This window comes from Chiloscyllium plagiosum, unplaced genomic scaffold (assembly GCF_037043375.1).
Source record: "Chiloscyllium plagiosum isolate Xiang-an unplaced genomic scaffold, Cpla_swu_hap1 HiC_scaffold_5, whole genome shotgun sequence".
NCBI lineage: Eukaryota > Metazoa > Chordata > Chondrichthyes > Orectolobiformes > Hemiscylliidae > Chiloscyllium > Chiloscyllium plagiosum.
In genome coordinates, this window is record NW_028270143.1 from 130047193 (window position 1) to 130068406 (window position 21214).

At 41.4% G+C, this 21214-nt stretch overlaps 1 protein-coding gene across 14 annotated transcripts in view; it reads left to right on the forward strand.

Moving 5' to 3' along the window:
- LOC122550192 (uncharacterized) overlaps window positions 1-21214 on the forward strand; it is a 51455-nt gene that overhangs the window by 20720 nt on the left and 9521 nt on the right. For all 14 annotated transcript variants that reach the window (XM_043690927.2, XM_087987654.1, XM_087987653.1 and 11 more), the window contains 2 exons: window positions 1561-1743; window positions 13734-13937. In XM_043690927.2, coding sequence (XP_043546862.2) covers window positions 1561-1743; window positions 13734-13937 — 387 coding nt within the window. The remainder of the gene's footprint in view (window positions 1-1560; window positions 1744-13733; window positions 13938-21214) is intronic.

Below are 21214 nucleotides of genomic sequence, written 5' to 3' on the forward strand. Positions count from 1 at the left end.
CAGGCAGCATCCGACGAGCAGAGATGCTGCCTGAATTGCTGTGCTCTTCCAGCACCACTGATCCAGAAAATGGAAACACCCTCTCTACTTCTATCTTATCTATTCCCTTCATAATTTTACATGTTTTTATAATATCCTCCTTCATTTTTCTAAATTCCAATGAATAGAATCCCAGTCTACTTAGTCTCGTCTCATAAGCCAAACCCCTGAACTCCGGAATCAACCTAGTGAACCTCCTCTGCACCCTGTCTTGTGCCAGTCCATCCTTTCTCAAGCAAGGAGACCAAAACGGCACACAGTACTCCAGGTGTAGCCTCACCAGCACCCTATACAGCTGCAACATAACCTCCCTGCTTTTAAACTCAATCCCTTCAGCAATAAAGGACAAAATTCCATTTGCCTTCCTAATTACCTGTTGCACCTGCAGACCAACCTTCTGTGATTCATGCACAAGGACACCCAGGTCCCTCTGCACAGCAGCATGCTGCAACTTTTTACCAATCAAGTAATAGTTCTTATTCTGATTAAAAATGGGAGACTTCACATTTATTAACATTGTACTCCATCTGCTAGACCTTTTCCCATTCACTTAAACTATCTATGTCCCTTTGCAAAGTTTTACAGAACTCTGCACACTTCACTCTACCAGACATCTTAGTGTCATCCGCAAACTTTGACATATTACATGTGGTCCCCACCTCCAAATCATCTATGTAAAATGTGCATAATTGCAGTCCCAACCCAGAGCCATCTGATAACTCCTTGTTACCACCTACTTTTCTCTGATATAAGAAACCATCATACTCACCCAGTTTCCACAATGGAAGACCAGTTAGTAAGCTGGATAGTTAGGGAACTCCTGCACCACCTGCCTGGTTCTCCTAGAAAGTTAGTTGTTCTGCTGCAGTTACTACATAACATATCAGTTGTAGGTGATTGGTCTTAGCTGTGTGCTTTGTTATGTAATACGATTTATTATTTGTTTATGATAAGAAGATTTTTATTTAGTACAATCCATGTTTTTAAAATTTTGATATTAATTATTCCTAATATCAAATAAGGAGATAAAATTAGTCTTACATCTTATATCAAATCTAATCATTTAAATGCTAAAACAGAAGTTGCTGGAAAAGCTCAGCAGACCTGGCAGCATCTGTGAAGAGAAATCAAAGGTAACGTTTCGGATTCATTGACCCTTCCTCAGCGCTCAGAGGAAGGGTCACCAGACCCAAAATGTTAACTTTGATTTCTCTTCATAGATGCTGCATACCTGCTGAGCTTTTCCAGCAACTGTTTTTGATTCTGATTTATAGCATTCGCAGTGTTTTTGGTTTTATCTACTCATTTAGATATTTACTTATCCACATTTGCACTTGGTTTAATTTAGCACCTCTTTCACCATCTGATTCAATTCTTCTAATACAAAGTTTCATTATTAGATTGTTTGGCAAACCACTCCACTTAGTAAATTTAACCAACTCTCACCAATTTCCATACACTCATACAGTTTGTTATAATGTTTTCTATGTGTGTTTGGCTGATTTTGTGATTCTTTGTTAGGTCCCAGTATTGTGGATCCAGACTTCTGCCAAAAGAAGAATAATGGATATTTTCCTGATCCAGCGGATAGGTTTCGCTTCTATCAATGTGCATTTGGTCAAACATTCCACTTGTCATGTCCAGACCCACTGGTTTTCAATCCAATACTGAGGGTGTGTGACTGGCAAACTATTGATCCAAAAGGTAAACAGAGATGTTGAATTATTTTTTCTGTACATTTATTGAATATTAGAGTTGCTGGCATTATTGTCCATTGCTAATTTGCTACGAGAAAATGGTGGTGAGTGGCCTTAGAGTCATAGAGCCATAGAGATGTACAACACGGAAACAGACTCTTCGGTTCAACTCGTCCACACTGACCAGACATCCCAACTCAATCTAGTCCCACCTGCCAGCACCCGGCTCATATCCCTCCAAACCCTTCCTGTTCATATACCCATCCAGATACCTTTTAAATGTTGCAATTGTACTAGCCTTCACCACTTCCTCTGGCAGCTCATTCCATACATGTACCACCCTCTGCATGGGTTTGTTGCCTCTGATGTATCTTTTATATCTTTCCCCTCTCACCCTAAATCTATGCCCTCTAATTCTGGACTTCCCTCACCCCACGGAAGAGACTTTGGCTATTTACCCTATCCATGCCCCTCATGATTTTATAAACCTCTATAATGTCACCACTCAGTCTCTGATGCTCCAGGGAAAACAGCCCCAGCCTATTCAACCTCTTCCTATAGCTCAAATCCTCCAACCCTGGCAACATTCTTGTAACTCTTTTCTGAGCTCTTTCAAGTTTCACAACATCTTTCCGATAGGAAGGAGACCAGAATTGCACGCAATATTCCAACAGTGGCCTAACCAACGTCCAGTACAGCTGCAACACGAACATGTACTCAATACTCTGATCAATAAAGGAAAGCATACCAAACGCCTTCTTCACTATCCTATCGACCTGCAACTCCACTTTCAAGATCTATGAACCAGCACTGCAAGGTCTCTTTGTTCAGCAACACTGTCTAGGACCTTACCATTAAGTGTATACGTCCTGCTAAGATATGCTTTCCCAAAATGCAGCACCTCACATTTATCTAAATTAAACTCCATCTGCCACTTCTCAGCCCATTGGCCCACCTGATCAAGATCCGGTTGTAATCTGGGGTAACCTTCTTCGCTGTCCACTACACCTCCAATTTTGGTGTCATCTGCAAACTTACTGACTATACCTCTTATGCTTATATCCAAATCATTTATATAAATGATGAAAAGTAGTGGACCCAGCACCGATCCTTGTGGCACTCCACTGGTCAACCCTCCACCACCACCCTCTCCTTCTACCTTTGAGCCAATTCTGTATCCAAATGGCTAGTTCTCCCTGTATTCCATGAAATCTAACCTTGCTAACCAGTCTCCATGGGGAACCCTGTCGAACGCCTTACTGAAGTTCATATAGATCACATCCACCGCTCTGCCCTCATTATGCCTCTGTTACTGCTTCAAAAAACTCAATCAAGTTTGTGACAATGATTTCCCATGCACAAAGCTATGCTGACTATCCCTAATCGGTCCTTGCCTTTCCAAATACATGTACATCCTGTCCCTCAGGAATCCCTCCAACAACTTGCTCACCACCGACATCAGGCTCACTGGTCTATAGTTCCCTGGCTTGACCTTACTACCTTTCTTAAACAGTGGCACCACGTTAGCCAACCTCCAGTCTTCCGGCACCTCACCTGTGACTATTGATGATACAAGTATCTCAGCAAGGGGCCCAGCAATCACTTCCCTAGCTTTCCACAGAGTTCTAGGGTATACCTGATCAGGTCCTGTGGATTTACCCACTTTTATGCGTTTCAAGGCATCCAGCACTTCCTCCTCTCTAATATGGACTTTTTTCAAGATGCCACCATCTATTTCCTTCATTCTATATCTTCCATGTACTTTTGCACAGTAAACACTGATGCAAAATACTCATTTAGGATCTCCCTCATCTCCTGCGGTTCCATACAAAGGTCGCTTTGCTGGGGCCCTATTCTCTCCCTAGTTACTCTTTTGTCCTTCTTGCATCTCTGGAAGCGATGTGTGGTGTAGGTAGGCATTGAAAGAGTAATGATATAGGTCCAGGTGGTGTGTGGCTTGGAGCTTAATGCGCAGATACTGGTGTTCCCTAGCACCAGCCACCGTTGTTCTTCTAGATTTATGATGGTTTGGCTCTAGGAGAAAATGTAGTGAGTGGCTGCAGTGTGTCAGCTGGTACATACTGCAGCTAAAGTGTAAAAGTGGTGGAAGACATGAATATTTAAGATGGCAGATGAAGTATCAATCAGGTGGGCTACTTTGCTGATTTTTTTACATGTTCTTATTCCTTCTAAATGCATCCATGCTATTTACCAGGAGACAGTTATGCCCCTTAATCCCATTGATTTCAATATTAGGATTCCTCACTTCCATACTTGAAATTAATGCCGTACTAAAAAGTAAATTTTGGTTTTTAAACAAAAGGGAATTGGATGTACACTTAAAACTAAAACAAAAGTTGCAAAGCTGTGGGGAAGTTCATTAGGGAGTGAAACTAGTTGGTTAAATCATTCACAGATCTAGCCAAATGACCTCTTACTACACTTCGTATTAATATATTATAATATACCTCCAGGTCTTCCCCTCACATGCATATCTTAGAAATGCTGATTGCCTGTTGTGATGAGAGGAGAGGATAAGCAAGGTACGGACTCAGGGAAAGATGGAATCTTCAAGAGAAACAGGCGGGATGAGAATTCAATGACCAACAGTCAGAGTCAGAGCTAAATTCATTAGATCTGACTGGCTTGGTTAAAACTTAAAACAAAGAACTGTACAGCACAAGTTCGGGTCCTTGGGCCCACAATGTTTGCCGAACATGATGCCAAATTAAACTAATCTCTTCTGCCTGTCCTTGGTCCATATCCCTCTATTCCTTGTACATTCATGTGCTAATCTAAAAGTCCCCTATTAAACACCCCTATTATATCTGCCTCTACACCACTCTGGCAGCGGGTTCCAGACTCCTACCACTCTCTGTGTAAAAAACTTGTCCCTCATATCTTCTTTGAACTTTCCCCTCCTCACGTTAAATGCATGCCGTCTAGTATTAAACATTTCAACTCTGGAAAAAAGATGCTGCCTGCCAACTCTATCTGTGCATGTCATAATTTTACAGACTTCGATCAAGCCTCCCCTCAGCCTCTACCACTCCAGCCTCTCCTTAGAGCTCACACCCTCTAATCTAGGCAGCATTCTGGTAAACCTCTTCTGCATCCTCACCAAAGCCTTTACATTCTTCCTGTAATGTGGCAACCAGAATTAAACGTAATACTCTAAGTGCGACCTAACCAAAATTTTATAAAACTGCAACTTGACATCCTGACTCTTATATATACTTGGTTCCCCATCTTGTTGCTTTACAGAGAAAAGCCAAAGAATTGCAGATGCTGAAAATCAGAAATATAAACAGAATTTTTTGGAAAATCTCAGCGCCTGTGGAGAGAAATCAGAATTAATGTTTCGGGTCCAGTGATCCTTCTTCAGACCTGATGGTATCTGGGAGATGTTGCTTTTTATGCAGAAGATAGTGTGGAGGAGGGATTAATGAGTAAACATTAGGTGGAGATACAGCACTTATAATGATGCGGTCATATTGTAGATAAAGAAGGTACAGGCAGAAAGAGCATAGGTGACCACCAGACAGAGTAAAAGCATCAGACAAGAGTCTCCTGAGCCAACTCTCTATCATACATTCTCTTTTTGAATAAAGGGGGAATGGTTTCTCCGGGGAATGCAGTGGGAGCTAAGTCCATGGCATCAGGAGAATCTCAGCTGCACATGGTAGGGGAAGAAAGGAAGTGCAAGGACAAGAATGACAGTGGATTATATTATCAAGGGAACAGATGGATGTTTCTGCTGCCACAGACATGAGAACAGATAATGTGTTACCTTCCTGTTGCCAAGGTAAAGGATGTCACTGAGTGGCTGAAGGGAGAAGGGAGAGCAGGCAAAGGTCAATACTAATATAACAGATAAAAAGCAGGCTGCGGCCCTGCAAGCAGAATATAGGGAGCTAGAAAACAAATTAAACAGCGGGACTTCAAAGATAGTAATTTCAGGATTACCACCAATGCCACGTGCTAGGGAGATTGGGAATAGTATACAGACGATATGAATGTGCGGCAGGACAGATGGTGTAGGAGGGAATGATTTAGATTCTTGAGACATCGACTGATTCTGGGGATGATAAGACCTATACAAGCTGATGGATGGCTTGTACCACTGCGGGACCCTGATCATTGGGTGATCATTATGCATGGGGAGGGGGGTGTTAAATTAGAGTGGCAGGGGTACAGGTACCTCAGCAGGGAGACAAGGATGAGGGAATCAAGAATGGAAAGAAAGGATAGATAAGTAGAAAGCAAAATGGACGGTAGAGGAAATGAGTTCAAAATGTGTGTAAAAAATGTCAAAAGGGCAAGACTAAAGGCAATATATCTGAATGCATGGCCATGAGGTACACTGATTAACAGCAGAAATTATTGTACAGGGCAAAGCTGTAAATGCAATTATTTCCACATGGTTGCAGGGTAACCAAGGCTGGGGACTCAATAGTTATTCAAGGACAGAAAAAACAAAAAAAGGAGGTGGGTAGCAGTGATAATGAAATATGAAATCAGTGTAATAGTCAGAGAAGATGCTAGTACTGGAAATCAAGATATAAAATCAGTCTGGTGGAGCTAAGAAGTAACAAGGGCAGAAAACATTGTCTCGGGGCTTCCAAATGGTACTGGTGAGGTAGGGAATAGCATTAAGCAGGAAATTAGAGATGCATTCAACAAGGGCACTACAGTAATCATAGCTGATTTTTGTGTAAAGACATGCAGATGCTGGAAATCTGAAATAAATGCAGACAATGCTGGAGAAACTCAGCAGGTCTGGCAGCATCTGTGGTGAGAGAGTCTGGTATGACTCTTCTTCAGTTCTGAAGGGGTTGATTAATAATCTTGTTGTGAGAAGCCCTTTAGGGAAAAAATGACCATAACAGAATTCTTCATTTGGATAGAAAGTGAAATACAAAGCTTGGATCCTAAATTTAAACAAACAAAACTGTGATGGTATGAGGGATGAGTTAGCTGTGATAGAACTGAATAACTTCATTAAAAATGATGACAGCGGTTAATATTTTAGATATTAATGCATGTATTACAGCAATTCTACAGTCCTTCAGCGGGTGGGGGGTTTGGGGGGAGGTCACACATCAGTGCCAAAGATAAAGCTGAAGCATTTTGCAAAAGCCTTCAACCAGAAGTGGATGATCCATTTCAGTCTCCTCCGGACCTCCCCAATACCGTTACAGAGAGTAGTAGGGGCATGGAATGCACTGTCTGCAACACTTGTACTCACCAACTTTACAAGCATTTAAATGGTCATTAGATAGGCAAAAGGACAAGAATGGAATAGTGTAGTTTAGATGGGCTTCAGATTGGTTTCACAGGGCAGTGCAACAACAAGGGCCTGTACTGCGCAGTAATGTTCTATGTTCTATCTCAGATGCAAGTCTTCAACCAACTTGCTTCATGTGATATCAAAAAGTACACTGGATACTGGGAGGAATACTGACAAAGTTCCAGCCACAGTACTTAAGATGTGCTCAGAACTTGTCACAACCTGAGCCAAGCTGTTTTATCACATATATAACATTGGGGCACACACTGCGTCCACAGCTCAGTTCCACAGTGTCACTACAAGTGATGGCCTAATGATATTATTGTTAGACTATTAATCCAAAGATCGTGGTAATGGATTTGCATGCTGCCATGACAGATGGTGGAATTTGAATTCAGTAAGTATCTGAAATTATGAGTCTAATGACAACCATAAAACCATTGTTGATTACTGGAAAAGCTCATCTGGTTTACTAATAGCCTTTAGAACAAAGAACAGCATAGCAATTGGCCCTTTGGGCCACCAAGCCTGTGTTGACACATGACTCCTTTCTAAACTAAAAAACCTTTTACTTCCATGTTGTCTGTATTTCTCTATTCCATGTCTATTCATGTATCTGTCCAGATGCCTCTTAAACATCTGCCTCTACCACCTTGTGCAGAAGGTTATTTCCTAAAGAAGGGTTCAATTCGAAAGGTTGACTTCTCCACCTCCTTTTAGATTAAATTCCCTACAGCATGGAAACAGGCCCTTTGGCCCAACAAGTCCACACTGACCCTCCAAAGAGTAACCCACCCAGTCCCAATTCCCTCTGACTAATGCAGCTAACACTATGGGCAATTTAGCATGGCCAATTCACCTTACCTACACATCTTTGGACTGTGGGAGGAAACCGGAGCACCCGGAGAAAAACCCACGTGGACACGGGGAGAATGTGCAAACTCAACACAGACAATCACCTGAGGCTGGGATCAAACCTGGGACCCAGGTGCTGTGATGCAGCAGTGCTAACCCCTGAGCCACCATGCCGCCAAGCCACCTCCTGATTCTGTCTAGTTTGCTATGTTCTTCCAAGCTCCTGCTTTCTACTTTGGATTCCAGCATCTGTAGTCTTTTTGTCTCTACCACCTCCTCTGATAGCATATTCCATGCACTTACCGCCCTCTGTGTAAAAAAACTTGCCTTTCAAGTCTCCTTTAAACTTATCCCCTTTTACCTTAAACCTATGTCCCCAAGATGTCTTTTACCTTGGGATCAGACATGCAATACAATCATTTTAGTTATGATTGTGGATGGTGCAGAACACTACCTAACCCATTAATTGTATTGACCCCCTACCTCTGCCACATTCCTTTACATTCTCCACACTTGAATAGTTTCCCATAGCTGGTGCCATGATCTGATTGCTCATCCACGTCATCATCAACCACACAGGCCGTAAAAACCTTTTAAGTAGGTACAAGGTTGGTGTCCTACTGTATTGGGATCCCTTTAACTGTCTGAATTGAAAGCTCTCCTATCCCTAATGGCGAACAGAGCTATGCCATGTCCTAACCTAAGGTACGTGACATCTCTGATAATTAGTGTGCATGAGGCAAGAAAAACTCCCTGTTGGTACAGACCTTTGAAAATCACAGTTTCTAAGTTACCTTTTACTACTGATGTTTCCCACAACTCAAGTCTCAAACTGAGGGAGAGGTGACAGTTATATGTGGGTGATAGTGGTTTGGACTTTGCCATATTCAAGATGAATTGATCAAAAGGAAGGTGATGCTATAGAATTTCCATTTCTCTGATTCATTTTGATACAATGGGTTTCCTTTCACCTCTTACTGTATGAATGATTTGGGGGTGCTGGTGTTGGACTGGGGTGGACCAAGTTAAAAATCACACAACATCAAGTTATAGTCCAACAGGTTTATTAGGAAGCACTAGCTTTCGAAGTGCTGCTTCTTCATCAGGTGTTTGCGGAGCAGCACAACCACTTGATGAAGAAGCAGCGCTTCGAAAGCTAGTGCTTCCTAATAAACCTGTTGGACTGTAACCTAGTGTCATGTGATTTTTAACTACTGTATGAATGAGTTGCAACATAAACGAGAGCAGCCAAACTTCTGTTAACATGTATAATTCCTTTATGGGAGAATGTGGCATACAGTGCTATCAGAGGGAAGCCAAGGAAAGGGTAAATCTCCAATTTGATTGTGCATTAATAGAGAAGTACCCTGAATTTGAGCTTTCAATACCAGAAGGATTTGGATGCTTGGTCATGGATCATAGTTATGAATGCTAACAGAATGCTATTGTTTATTGCAAGAGGAATAGAATGTAAAAGCAGAAAGCTTTGATACAGTTAATACAATGCACAAGTAATAAATGCAGTTTTGTTCTCCTGATTTAAAGAAGGAATATATTGAAATTAACTGCAGTTCAGAAGAGGATCACTCAACTGATTCCTGAGATGAATGGGCTAGCTTCCAAGGAAAGATTGACCAGGTCAGGCCTATATCCATTGGAATTAGAAGAATGCAAGGAGATCTTATTGAAACACATAAAATGCTAAGGGGACTTGACAGGATAAATGATTGTAGGAGAGGCTAGAGTGAGGGGATACAATTTAAAATAAGGGGAATTTCATTTAAGACAGAGGCAAGGGGATATTTTTGCTTTCTGATCGTCATTAGTTTGTGAAAATTTAGTCCACAGACAGCAGTGAAGCTTTTTAAGGTAGAGGCAGGTTAATATTTGACTGGCATCTCATCAAAATTGAATGAGAACTTGACAGAAGTGCATACGATTATGAAGGGTGTAAATGGTATGGACAGGAAGGCACATATCCATTAGTAGAGGGATCAGTAACCAGGGAACTAGAATTAAGGTAAAAGATAGAAGGCTAATAAAAGTGTTGCTGAGAATGTTTTTCACTCAGAGACTACTGTGAGTCTGGAATTCATTGCCTGAAAGGGTGCTTCAGTCAGAAATTCTTGCAACGCTTAAGCAGTATTTAGATAATTATGTTCATTGACAGGGTCATTGGCTAAAAGCTGGAAAATGGAATTAATGTAGCCAGATCTTTGACCAACCTGGACAAAGTGTGCTGAATTGCCTCCTTCCATGCTGCAAACATCTGCAAGCCAATGAGATTCAAGACAGGTAGACAGGAAAGTAATAATGGTTCCAATTAGATTAGCCATGATCTTATCAAATGGTTGAAGAGATTTTATGGCCTGAATGGCGTACAGTAGAACCCCCGTATCCACGGATTCAGTTTCTGCGGTTTCAGTTATCTGCAGTATACTGCGGCCTGAAAATATTACATGGTACATTCCAGAAAAAAATTCAGGGGCTGTTGGAGAGATAAGATTCCCAGTTAAATGAAAAGGTTCGCTACTATTTGCAGTTTCAGGCATCAGCGGTAGGTCTTGGAACATATCACCCACAGATATGGGGGGGGACACCTGTACTTCTAATTTGAGAGAAAGTGAGGACTGCAAATGCTGGAGATCAGAGTCAAAAAGTGTGGTGCTGGAAAAGCACAGCAGGTCAGGCAGTATCCAAGGAGCAGGAGAGTCAACATTTCGAGCATAAGCTCTGATTCCTGATGTACAGCTTATGCTCGAAACATTGACTGTTCTGCTCCTTGGATGCTGCATAACTGGCTATGCTTTTCCAGCATCACACTTTCATACTTCTAATTTGAATGTTCTTTTGTTTACTAGTCCAAAAGCACAGTATAACAACTAGTAATACAACCCAAAAGATTAATTATGTCACATTTTCTCGGTGACCTTTGACAACCTAACCTTTCTTCTTCTTCTGCAGATTAATTACAGCATGGTAAACAAAGAAGAAGGAGGAAAAACAGAAAGAATAGGAGGAGGAGCATTTTGAACGACTATTCTCCACCCTAAATCACTTGCCATTATTTTCAACCTCACCAATTCAGATACATGCACTCAGGAAAAATGGTAGAGAGGGCTTGAGGAATTTACACTGGATGAGTCACAAGCAGGAAAGAGATAAAGGAGAGAGGAGTTTGAAAAGCATTTTGCCGTTGCTTAGCAACATAAGAATGAAGGGTCAGCACACTCATATATTATGGTCCTTGGTGAAATAAAGGTGGTTTGATTAACACTTCAGATATGTGGTTCTTCAAGGATTGCAGCAGATGATAAAGGTCACAATGGAGCAATATCTGAATATAGTGAAGATATCAACAGATGTCTGTTGAAGTTTATGACTTTCTTCAACTCCTTCTACCAAGAGTGTCTAGGGGTGTTAGATGCCTTTGCTTGGAAGCCATGATGTAGAGGTGCCGGTGTTGGACTGGGGTGGACAAAGTCAGAAGTCACATGACACTGGGTTATAATCCAACAGGATTACAGCATGTGAAATCACAAGCTTTCAAAGTCACTTCACCTGATGGAGGAGCAGCGCTCCAAAAGCTTATGATTTCAAATAAACCTGTTGCACTATAACCTGGTGTTGTGTGACATCTTTACTTGGAAGGACAGAGTGCTACTCTTGGTAGTCTGGGTGGATTGACTGGAGAGAACATTTTTTTTTCTGATTTCCAGACACTTGGGACTAGTTTCCAAGAACTACTACTCGGGCTCAGAAATTAGAGGCAAGTTTCAAATCAACTCTTTGAACTGATCAGTGGCACCTGGTTCCTGAGCCTTTGAACTAGTGTTGTGGCTGAAATCAAGATAGTTGTTTGAGCCAGGCCCTGTATCAAGTCCCTCAGTTATCCATTAAAGGTACTAGAGAGAGAGTGTCAATCTGCTCAGGCAGCTGTAGCAAAATTACAACCCAGAGCAAGAACCTTTACAGGCCTATCACAAAATGGAAGCTACCTCAGAACCAAGAAGCTCACCCTCAGGTTGCACCCTAGAGAAAGCACTACAGCATGGAATTATATCCTAGAGTTGAAATGCCTATTACCAGGGGCATGCATTTAAGGTGAGAGCGGGAAAGTTCAAAGGAGAGGTGAGGGGCAGGTTTTTTTACAAAAAGAGTGATAGGAGTCTGGAACACCAGGGTGGTGGTGGAGGCAGATGCGATGGGGGTGTTTAAGGTACTTTCAGATAAGCACATGAGTATGCAAGAAATGGGGGGATATGGACCAAGGGCAGGCAGAAGGGATTAGTTTAATTTGGTGTTATGTTCAGCCCAACATCATGGAATGAAGGGTCCATTACCGTGCTGTACTGTTCTATGTTCTACAGGTTATTCTGCTATAATGCAATAGTTGTGTTCTTCTGCAACCTCATGCTATAGAAAATCGCACTATGGAAAACCACTATAGAAAATCACACTGTAGAAGATTGCTAATAGAAAATTGCTATACCCATTCAGTAGAAGGTTTGCATTATCCAAGCAAAGTCCACATTTCGTCAATAGCATTATAGCCAATTCGTGCTGATAAAACGTGGGTTATAGCAGAACAACCTGTAAATCTGTGCACTCATTTGAAACATGACAATAATGGGTAAAAATGTTAAACGGGACTTCATAGAACTTTGAACTACTTGAACATCAGTGAACTAATTAATGCTGCTGTCTGAATTAGCTCTCCTGAATAAGGTCTGAGTCCTAAACACAATTGTTTTGTACATTATGAACTTGAATGAGCAAATAATTCAAATTATATAAACAGGAGATATAAACAAGAGATGTAAACAGGACTGCAGTGTCAATACCAGGAGAATGACTAATCTGCCAAAATATTTCCTCACATGGGGAGTGGAGATGCAGGAGGGGGAAACATGGTGTGTAAGTACTGGACCAGATTAGTTGGTTGGAATTGTTTGTTTCTATATTAAGCTTAATTGAGATCTTAATTTCAACTAGATTTTTCTTTGGTTAAGGAATATGAGCTTTGCTTGCTAGATCAAAAACTATTGTCCATCTCTAATTGGCTTGAAGAAGTTGGTGGTGAGCTATCTTCTTGAACACCTGCATTCATTAGTGTGTCGGTACACCCACACAGTAATGTTAGGAAGGGACTTCCTGCATACTGTCCCAGCAATAGTGAAGGAATTAAAAGTATGCACTCCTTCAAGTGAGATCCTCCTGTTGTTGGCCTCTGGATCTCTCATTGCCATCCCTTCTGTAAATTGATAATAATCCTGTCTGTGATATCTATGATAAATGTATCAGAGAATCAGATAACTGAATTCAATGTGGAATTGAGGATATAAAGTAGAGATTCAAAGTGAAGTGCTTATGGAAGAAAACATCAGCTGGTCACATACTAGTCAGATATTTAAGAAACAGAAAGTTGCCAAATAATTAGGAATCTATAAGAGAATTTGGTTTGGAACCAGCCTGTGGAGGAAAAATGGGAATATATTTTGACTGATTCTAACAAAGTATTTACTCTTGGAGAAATAAGGATATCAGAGAACAAAATTTCACAGGTAATGTAACGAAAATTTGGAACTCTCTCAAAAAGGTTGTGGTTACCAAGGTGAGTTGGAGCCTTTGCAAGTGTGATTAATAAATCATTTTTTGATAAGGGTATTGAGGAATATGGATGAAAGGCAGAACGATTGATTTGAGATACAAATCAGTCATGATTTAATACAATGGTGGAACAGGCTCAAGTGGCTGAATGACCTACAATTTATTTTCCCACTCTTACTTTGAAATGCAAGTGTCAGAACTTGACCCATTGAATTTTTTTTAATATTGTGCTTTTTTTGCAGACGTTTTTAATATGACATTCTGCAGAGATAAAGCAGATGGAAACTATGTTGATCCTATTAATCCCAATATGTACTACCAATGTGTTGGAGGAATAACTTACCACGGGGCTTGCCAGACTGGTTTGGTTTATGATGCAGTATCAGATGCCTGTGTCTGGCCATATAGTACCCCAACAACAGCACTGCCACAGCTTACTACACAAGGTAAGGGAAAAGATGACAGTCTTGGGGAGGTATTTGCAAGTAGGAAGAGGGTAAAAAACATAATATGATCTATCAAAATATTCTCTCCTTTTCTGTAATGAAACCATAGAAAACTGTATCACTGAGTTTGTGCTACTGTTCTTAATGCTGAATTGAGTGCAGTATTCCATCTGAGGCTGATTAAGTGGTATTATATAGGTTTAGTATCACCTTTCTGGCATTTGAACTTTCTGTCTTTATTTATAAAACCTCGGATCCTATTTGTTTTATTAAATGCTTTGTTTTAACCTTTCCTGTCACCTTCAAATTTTGTGCTCAAATATCCACATGACTTTCCATTTGAGTCCTTTTTTAAATTGTATCATTTGGCATATTGTCTTCTCACATTTTCTGACTAGAAAGATTCAGGCAATTGAGCACCAATAAATATACACTGACCCAGAAGAGTCTCTACCTCTGAGTCAGAAAAAAGTCCTACCTTCCCTGGAGGTGTGTCTGAGCAGGTTGATTATAAATAACTAGACACTGACCAAAATAATGGTTGTTGAGTTAGGAGATATGTACTTGCAATGTATAAATACTATACGCAACTACATAAGTCTGTCATAATTGGCTTCAGTTCTAACCTTTACCTTTCTGGAATAGAACATGGGTAAAGAGATTGCTTTCAGGTCACTTGCAAATTTAGCAATGATGCCCTCAGTTCCTTCGTCCACATTGTTAATACATAATGTGAATGGTTGTGGTTCCAACACTGGCCCCTGCAGAACTCTATTAGTCACTGGCTGCCATCTTGAAAAGACCGTTTTATCACCATTGTCTGCCTTCAGCCAATCAGCCAATCCTCCATCCATGCCAGCACCTTACTCCTTACATCATTAGCTCATGTCTTATTTAACAGCCACCGGTGTGGCATTTGTCAAAGGCCTTCTGGAAATCCAAATATATCACAACCACTGCCCAACTTGCTCATTACTTCCTCAAAGAAATCTGACAGATGTGTCAGTAATGACCTCCTTTTGATCAAGCCATACTGACTCAGCCATTTTCTAACCATGCACTTCCAAGTCTTCTGTGTCTCATTCTTAATATGCACTCCAAGATCTTCCGAATAACTGAGTTCAGGCTAACTGGCCTATGATTTCCTGTCTTCTGCTTTCCCCGCTTCTGAAACAAGGGTGTTGCTTTAGTCATTTTCCAGTCCTCTTGGACCCTCCATGCCTCCAATGATTCTTGAAAGATCACCACCAATACCTCCACAACTAACTTCTTCAGAACTCTGGGTGTAGTCCATCCAGTCAGGGTGATTTATCCACCTTCAGATCTTTCAACTTGCTCAGCATTTTCTCCTTAGTGATAGCCACTAAATTCAACTCTGACCTCGACTCTCTTGAAGTTCTGGTATGCTACTGGTGTATTGCACTATCTACTGATGAGAAGTACCTATTTAGTTCCTCACCAGTTTCTTTGTTCCCCATTACTACTTGTCCAGTTCATTTTCCAGTGGCCCCAATGCCTACTTTTATCTGGTTCTGATCTTTTAAATATCTAAAATAACTCCTGCAATCTTCTTTTACATTGCTAGCTAATTTACCCTCATATTTTATTCCTCCTTCCCACTGTTATTTTAGAAGATCTCTAATGGTTTGTAAAGGCTTCTCAATCCTCTGGTTTCCCATTAATCTTCATCACAATGCATGCTTTTTCTTTTGCTTTTATGTTATCCCTGACTTCCCCTGTCAGGCATGGTTGCCTCATCCTCTCCTTAGTGTGTTGCTTGTTCCTTGGCATAAATGTCTGCCATTGCTGCTCCACTGTCTTCCCTGCTGGGCTCCTGTAGCCAGCTGCTCCCTCATGTCTTTGTAGTTACCTTTATTCAATTGTAATACTGTTGCATCTGATTCCAGTGTCTCTTTCTCTCTCTCTCTCAAACTGACCCCTAGGGAGTTCCTTCACTTTAAGTTCCCTAATCAAGTCTGCCTCATTACTCATCACCAAATGTAGAATTGCCTGTTTTCTTAGTAAGCTCTACTGCAAGCTGTTCCAAAACACAATCTCATAGTATCCCACAAATTTCTTTTCTTGGGATCTGCTACCAACCTGATTTTTTCAGTTCACATGAATAGCGAGTTTTGAGAAGATTTGTAGCTCAGGTTGAGGTTCTGGTTGTAGGTTTGCTCATTGAGCTGGAAGGTGTGTTTTCAGACATTTCATCACCATACTAGTTAACATGTTCAGTGAGCCTCCAGATGAAACATTGCTGCTGACTCCTGTTTTCTATTTATATGTTTGGGTTTCCTTGGGGTGGTGATGTCATTTTCTGTTCTTTTTCTCAGGGGATGGTAAATCGGGTCCAAGTCAATGTGTTTGTTAATACAGTTCTGATTGGAATCCCATGCTTCTAGGAATTCTCGTGCATGTTTCTGTTTGGCTTGTCCTAGGATGGATGTGTTGTCACAGTCGAAGTGGTGTCCTTCCTCATGTGTATGTAAGGATACTACTAGTGAGAGAGGGTGGCTACTTTTCTGCCTGTTTGTCCAGTGTAGTGTTTGTTACAGTCCTTGCACAGTATTTTGTAGCTGACATTAGTTTTGCTTATTGTCTGTACAGATTCTTTCAAGTTCATTAGCTGCTGTTTTAGTGTGTTGGTAGGTTTGTGGGATACCATGATACCAACCTCCAGATATACCACATACATCCTCCACCATTTCCGCCAGCCACAAACAGACCCCACCACCAGAGATATATTTCCCTCCCCACCCCTATCTGCATTTCAGAGAGACCATTCTCTCTGCAACTCCCTTGTCAGGTCCATGCCTCTCACCAATCCACCCTCCTCTCCCGGCACCTTCCCCTGCCACTGCAGGAAGTGCAAAACCTGAGCCCACACCTCCCCCTTTACCTCCATCCAAGGCCCCAAAGGACCCTTCCACATCTGACAGAAATTTACCAGTACTTCAACACACATCGTCTACTGCATCTGTTGCACTACATTGGGGAGACAGGATGTCAACTTGCGGATCTTTTCAGAGAACATCTCTGAGAACACCCGCACTAAACAACCCCACCACTTCGTGGCTGAACACTTTAATTCCCCCTCCCACTCCGCCAAGGACATGCAGATCCTGGGCCTCCTCCATCGCCAAACCCTAACCCGACGCCTGGAGGGAGAACGCCTCATCTTCCATCTTGGGACACATCAACCACATGGGATCAATGTGGATTCCACCAGTTTCCTCATCTCCCCTCTCCCCACTTTATCCCAGTCCCAACCTCCCTACTCGGCACCACCCTCTTGAACAGTTCTATCTATCCATCTTCCTTCCTACCTATTCGCACCAACCTCCGCTCTGACCTATCACTTTCACCCCCAACTTAATTTACCTATCGCATTCCCAGCTACCTTCCCCATATCCCCTACTCCCTCCCATTTATCACTCAGCCCCCTTGGCCCATAAGCCGCATTCCTGACGAAAGACTTATGCCTGAAATGTCGATTCTCCTGCTCCTTGGATGCTGCCCGACCACTTGTGCTTTTCCAGCATCTCACACTTTGACTCTGATCTCCAGCATTTGCAGTGCTCACTTTCTCCCTGTCATTTCGACAGGTCATGTTTCCTTCTCAGTAGTTCTCAGCCCTGATCCCCTTGTGGCTACATCTCTGGATGCCCATAACATCACACCCACCAATTTTACTGGAAGCTCATTTCCCTTGTTTTGTATACTGTGTGTATTTAAGTGCAACACCTCAGTCCTGCAGCATCCTTGGAGAGACAACAAGATAACGTTTCAAGTCTAGATGACTTTTCATCAAAGCTCTGATGCTACCTAACCTGCTGTGACTTACAGCATTTTTTGTTTTCAGCACAGATTCCAGCATCTATAGTCATTTGCTCCTACCCTCAGTCCAGCATTCACTGTCACCTTCTCACAGTTGTTGCCTTATCTCCTGAGCCTGACGTTATATTTCTGGGCCATTCCATAATCCCAGTCCTATTATTCATATTGAAATCATAATAACCTCTGCTGACCCCACCCCTGCCCCTTTATAACCTTTTTGTTTATAATTTTACATGCAACTGCATCTACAACACCACCTCCACCATCCAACTTTAAAGTCCTATCCACAGCCCTAATTATGCGTTTTGTCAGGACTCTGGTCCCAGCATGATTCAGATGGAGCTTATCCCATTGGAACAGTTCCCTCCTTCTGGTGCCAATGCCCCATGAATGATGTGGATCTTGGTATGAAAAATGTGTTGCTGGAAAAGCACAGCAGGTCAGGCAGCATCCACGGAGCAGGAGAATCGACGTTTCGGGCATAAGAAGGGTTTATGCCTGAAAAGTCGATTCTCCTGCTCCTTGGATGCTGCCTGACCTGCTGCGCTTTTCCAGCAACACATTTTTCAGTTCTGATCTCCAGCATCTGCAGTCCTCACTTTCTCCTAGCAGATCTTGGTATGCAAAGTACAATTTTAAAGTTTGCGGATGTCACAAAAGTTGGAGGAATTGCAAATTGTGAGGATAATAATGTGGACCTCCAAAAGGACATTGGGCAGATACATTTCAATGTGGAGAAATATGAGGTGATCCACTTTGGTTGAACATTGAAAGGCAATCTAAAATAAAGGTACAATTCTAATGGGTTTGCAGAAGCTAAAGGACCTGGGTATATATGTGCATAGGTAAACGCTTCAGGCTCTCTGCCTTTATTCCTGATGAAAGACTTTTGCCCGAAACGTCGATTTTGCTGAAGCTCCTCGATGCTGCCTGAACTGCTGTGCTCTTCCAGCACCATTGATCCAGAATCCTATATATGTGCATAGATCATTGAAGGTGCAGGACAGGTGGAAAGAGCAGTGTTCTCAACTTTATTCAAAGGGGTTCAGAGTACAAGAATAAGGAGGTGATGTTGAACTTGTATAAGACACTCATTAGACCTCAGTTGGAGTGTGTACAGTTGTGGGTGTCTTATTACACCAAAGATGTGAACATATTGGACAGAGTGCAGAAGTGAGTTACAGGAATGACTACAGGTATGAGGAACTTTAGTTCTGAGAATAGTTTGAAGAAGTTTGGATTGTCCTCCTTAGAGTGAAGAAGGCTAAGAGGAGAATAAACAAGGTGTTCAAAATGATGACTAGGTTGGACAATGTAGATAGGGAAAAGCTAACCCTGCTAGTAAAAGAGAAAGCAACAAGAGGGTATCAATTTAAAATGATCTGTAAACAAAGCAAGAGAGATGTGAGAAAAGCCTTTTTACACAGCAAGTCACTAGGGTTAGAACATATTGCTTGGAAATGTAGTGGAAGCAAGTTCAATCCAGGCATTCAAAAGAGTGTTGATGATTATTTGGATAGAAATGGTGTGCAGGGATATGGCAAAAAGGGAGGGGTTTTGGCACTAGTTAATAGAACTGGTGCAGGCAGGATGAGTGAATGGTTTTCTTTTGCTCTATAACAGTTATGTGATTCTATAAAGTGATACTGAGCCAAAAATGTAAGGTTAAGCTCAAGAATACCAAATTTCAATGTATGTCTACTCCATGAGAAACAGGCTGCTGACTGGTTTACAAAAAGGCTCTGATTGTTTGAGGCAATACCGTGGAAAATGCATCAGAGAACAGTTATCCCAAGTTAAAAAAAAATTAAACCGCATATGTTGGAAATTAAATTTGCAAGCAGATGATGAATATTAATTGGGGATTCACTTGAGACTGTTATAAATAAACACAGTATTTAGGGCCCTCTTATGGCACAGTGGTAGTGTCCCTTCCCATGGAACGGGAGCCACAAACTCAAGTCCTGCCTACTTCATAAAAATGAAAAACAAAAGCTGCAGATGCATGAAATAAGAAACAAAAACAAAAATTGCTGGAAAAGCTCAGTAGGTCTGGCAGCATCTGTGGAGAAAATCAGAATTTACATTTTGGATCCAGTGAAACTTCAAGTGGAACTGAAATGTTAACTCTGATTTCTGTCTACAAATGTTGCCAGCAATTTCTGTTTTGTTTCTGATTTCATACATCTGCAGTTTTTTTTTCATTTTTTATGTAATAATGTAACAGAGTAATAACATCTCTGAACAGATTGATGAGGAAAAAAAAGGTTAAAAAAAATAAGTATAGTCTAAAATTGTGGTTAATGGGTTAGGAGGTGTATTCCTGTTATGGTTAATTCTGTAAATAAATGAAGCATGTAAAATTGGTTCCAGTCCTATCTTTCACCAGCTTGTTTTCCTGAGAATAGCCTATAGCTATTTTCTTCACTGTTTACTACATTTTCAAGTTTTGTGTCATCTGCAAACTTCTTTTCTACTAGACTTGAAATGATTGAGTTTAGTAAGGGGGAGGTGTCATCAATTCTAGAAGGTGTGAAAGTAGATAAGTCCCCTGGGCTGGATGGGATCTTTCCAAGAATTCTCTGGGAAGCTAGAATGGAGTTGGATGAGACTTTGGCCTTGATCTTTGAGCCGTCATTGTCTACAGGTTTAGTACCAGAGGACTGGAGGATTGTAAATGTTGTGCCCATGTTCAAGAAGGGCAGTGGAGATAACCCAGGTAATTATAGCCCGGTGAGCTTTATGTCTGTTGTCGGAAAAGTTTTGGAAAGGGTTATAAGAGATAGGATTTATAATCAACTAGGAAGCAACCATTTGATTGGAAATAGTCAACATGGATTCATCAAAAGCATTTTGTGTCTCACAAACCTCGTTAAGATTTTTGAGAAGGTGACCAAGCATGTGGATGAGGGTATGGCAGTTGACGTGGTGTACATGGACTTCAGCAAAACCTTTGATAAGGTTCCACATGGTAGGCTATTGGAGAAAATGTGGAGGCATGGGATTGGAGGTGATTTAGCAGTTTGGATTAGAAACTGGTTTTCTGTAAGAAGGCAACAAGTGGTGATTGATGGAAAATATTCAGCCTGGAGTCCAGTTACTAGCAGTGTACCATAAGGATCTGTCTTGGGAACATTGCTGTTTGTCATTTTTATAAACAATTTGGATACAGGCATAAGTGGATAGGTTAGTAAGTTTGCAGATGATAATAAAGTTGGTGGGCTGGTGGACAGTGTGGAAGAATGTTGCAGGTTGCAGACTTGGAAAAACTGCAGAACTGGGCTGAAAGGTGGCAAATAGAGTTCAATGCAGATAAATGTGAGGTGATTCACTTTGGGAAGAATAACAGGAATGCAGAATAGTGGGTCAACAGAAAGATTCTTGGTAGTGTGGATATGCAGAGTGATCTTGGTGTCCATGTGAAGATCTCGACCCCC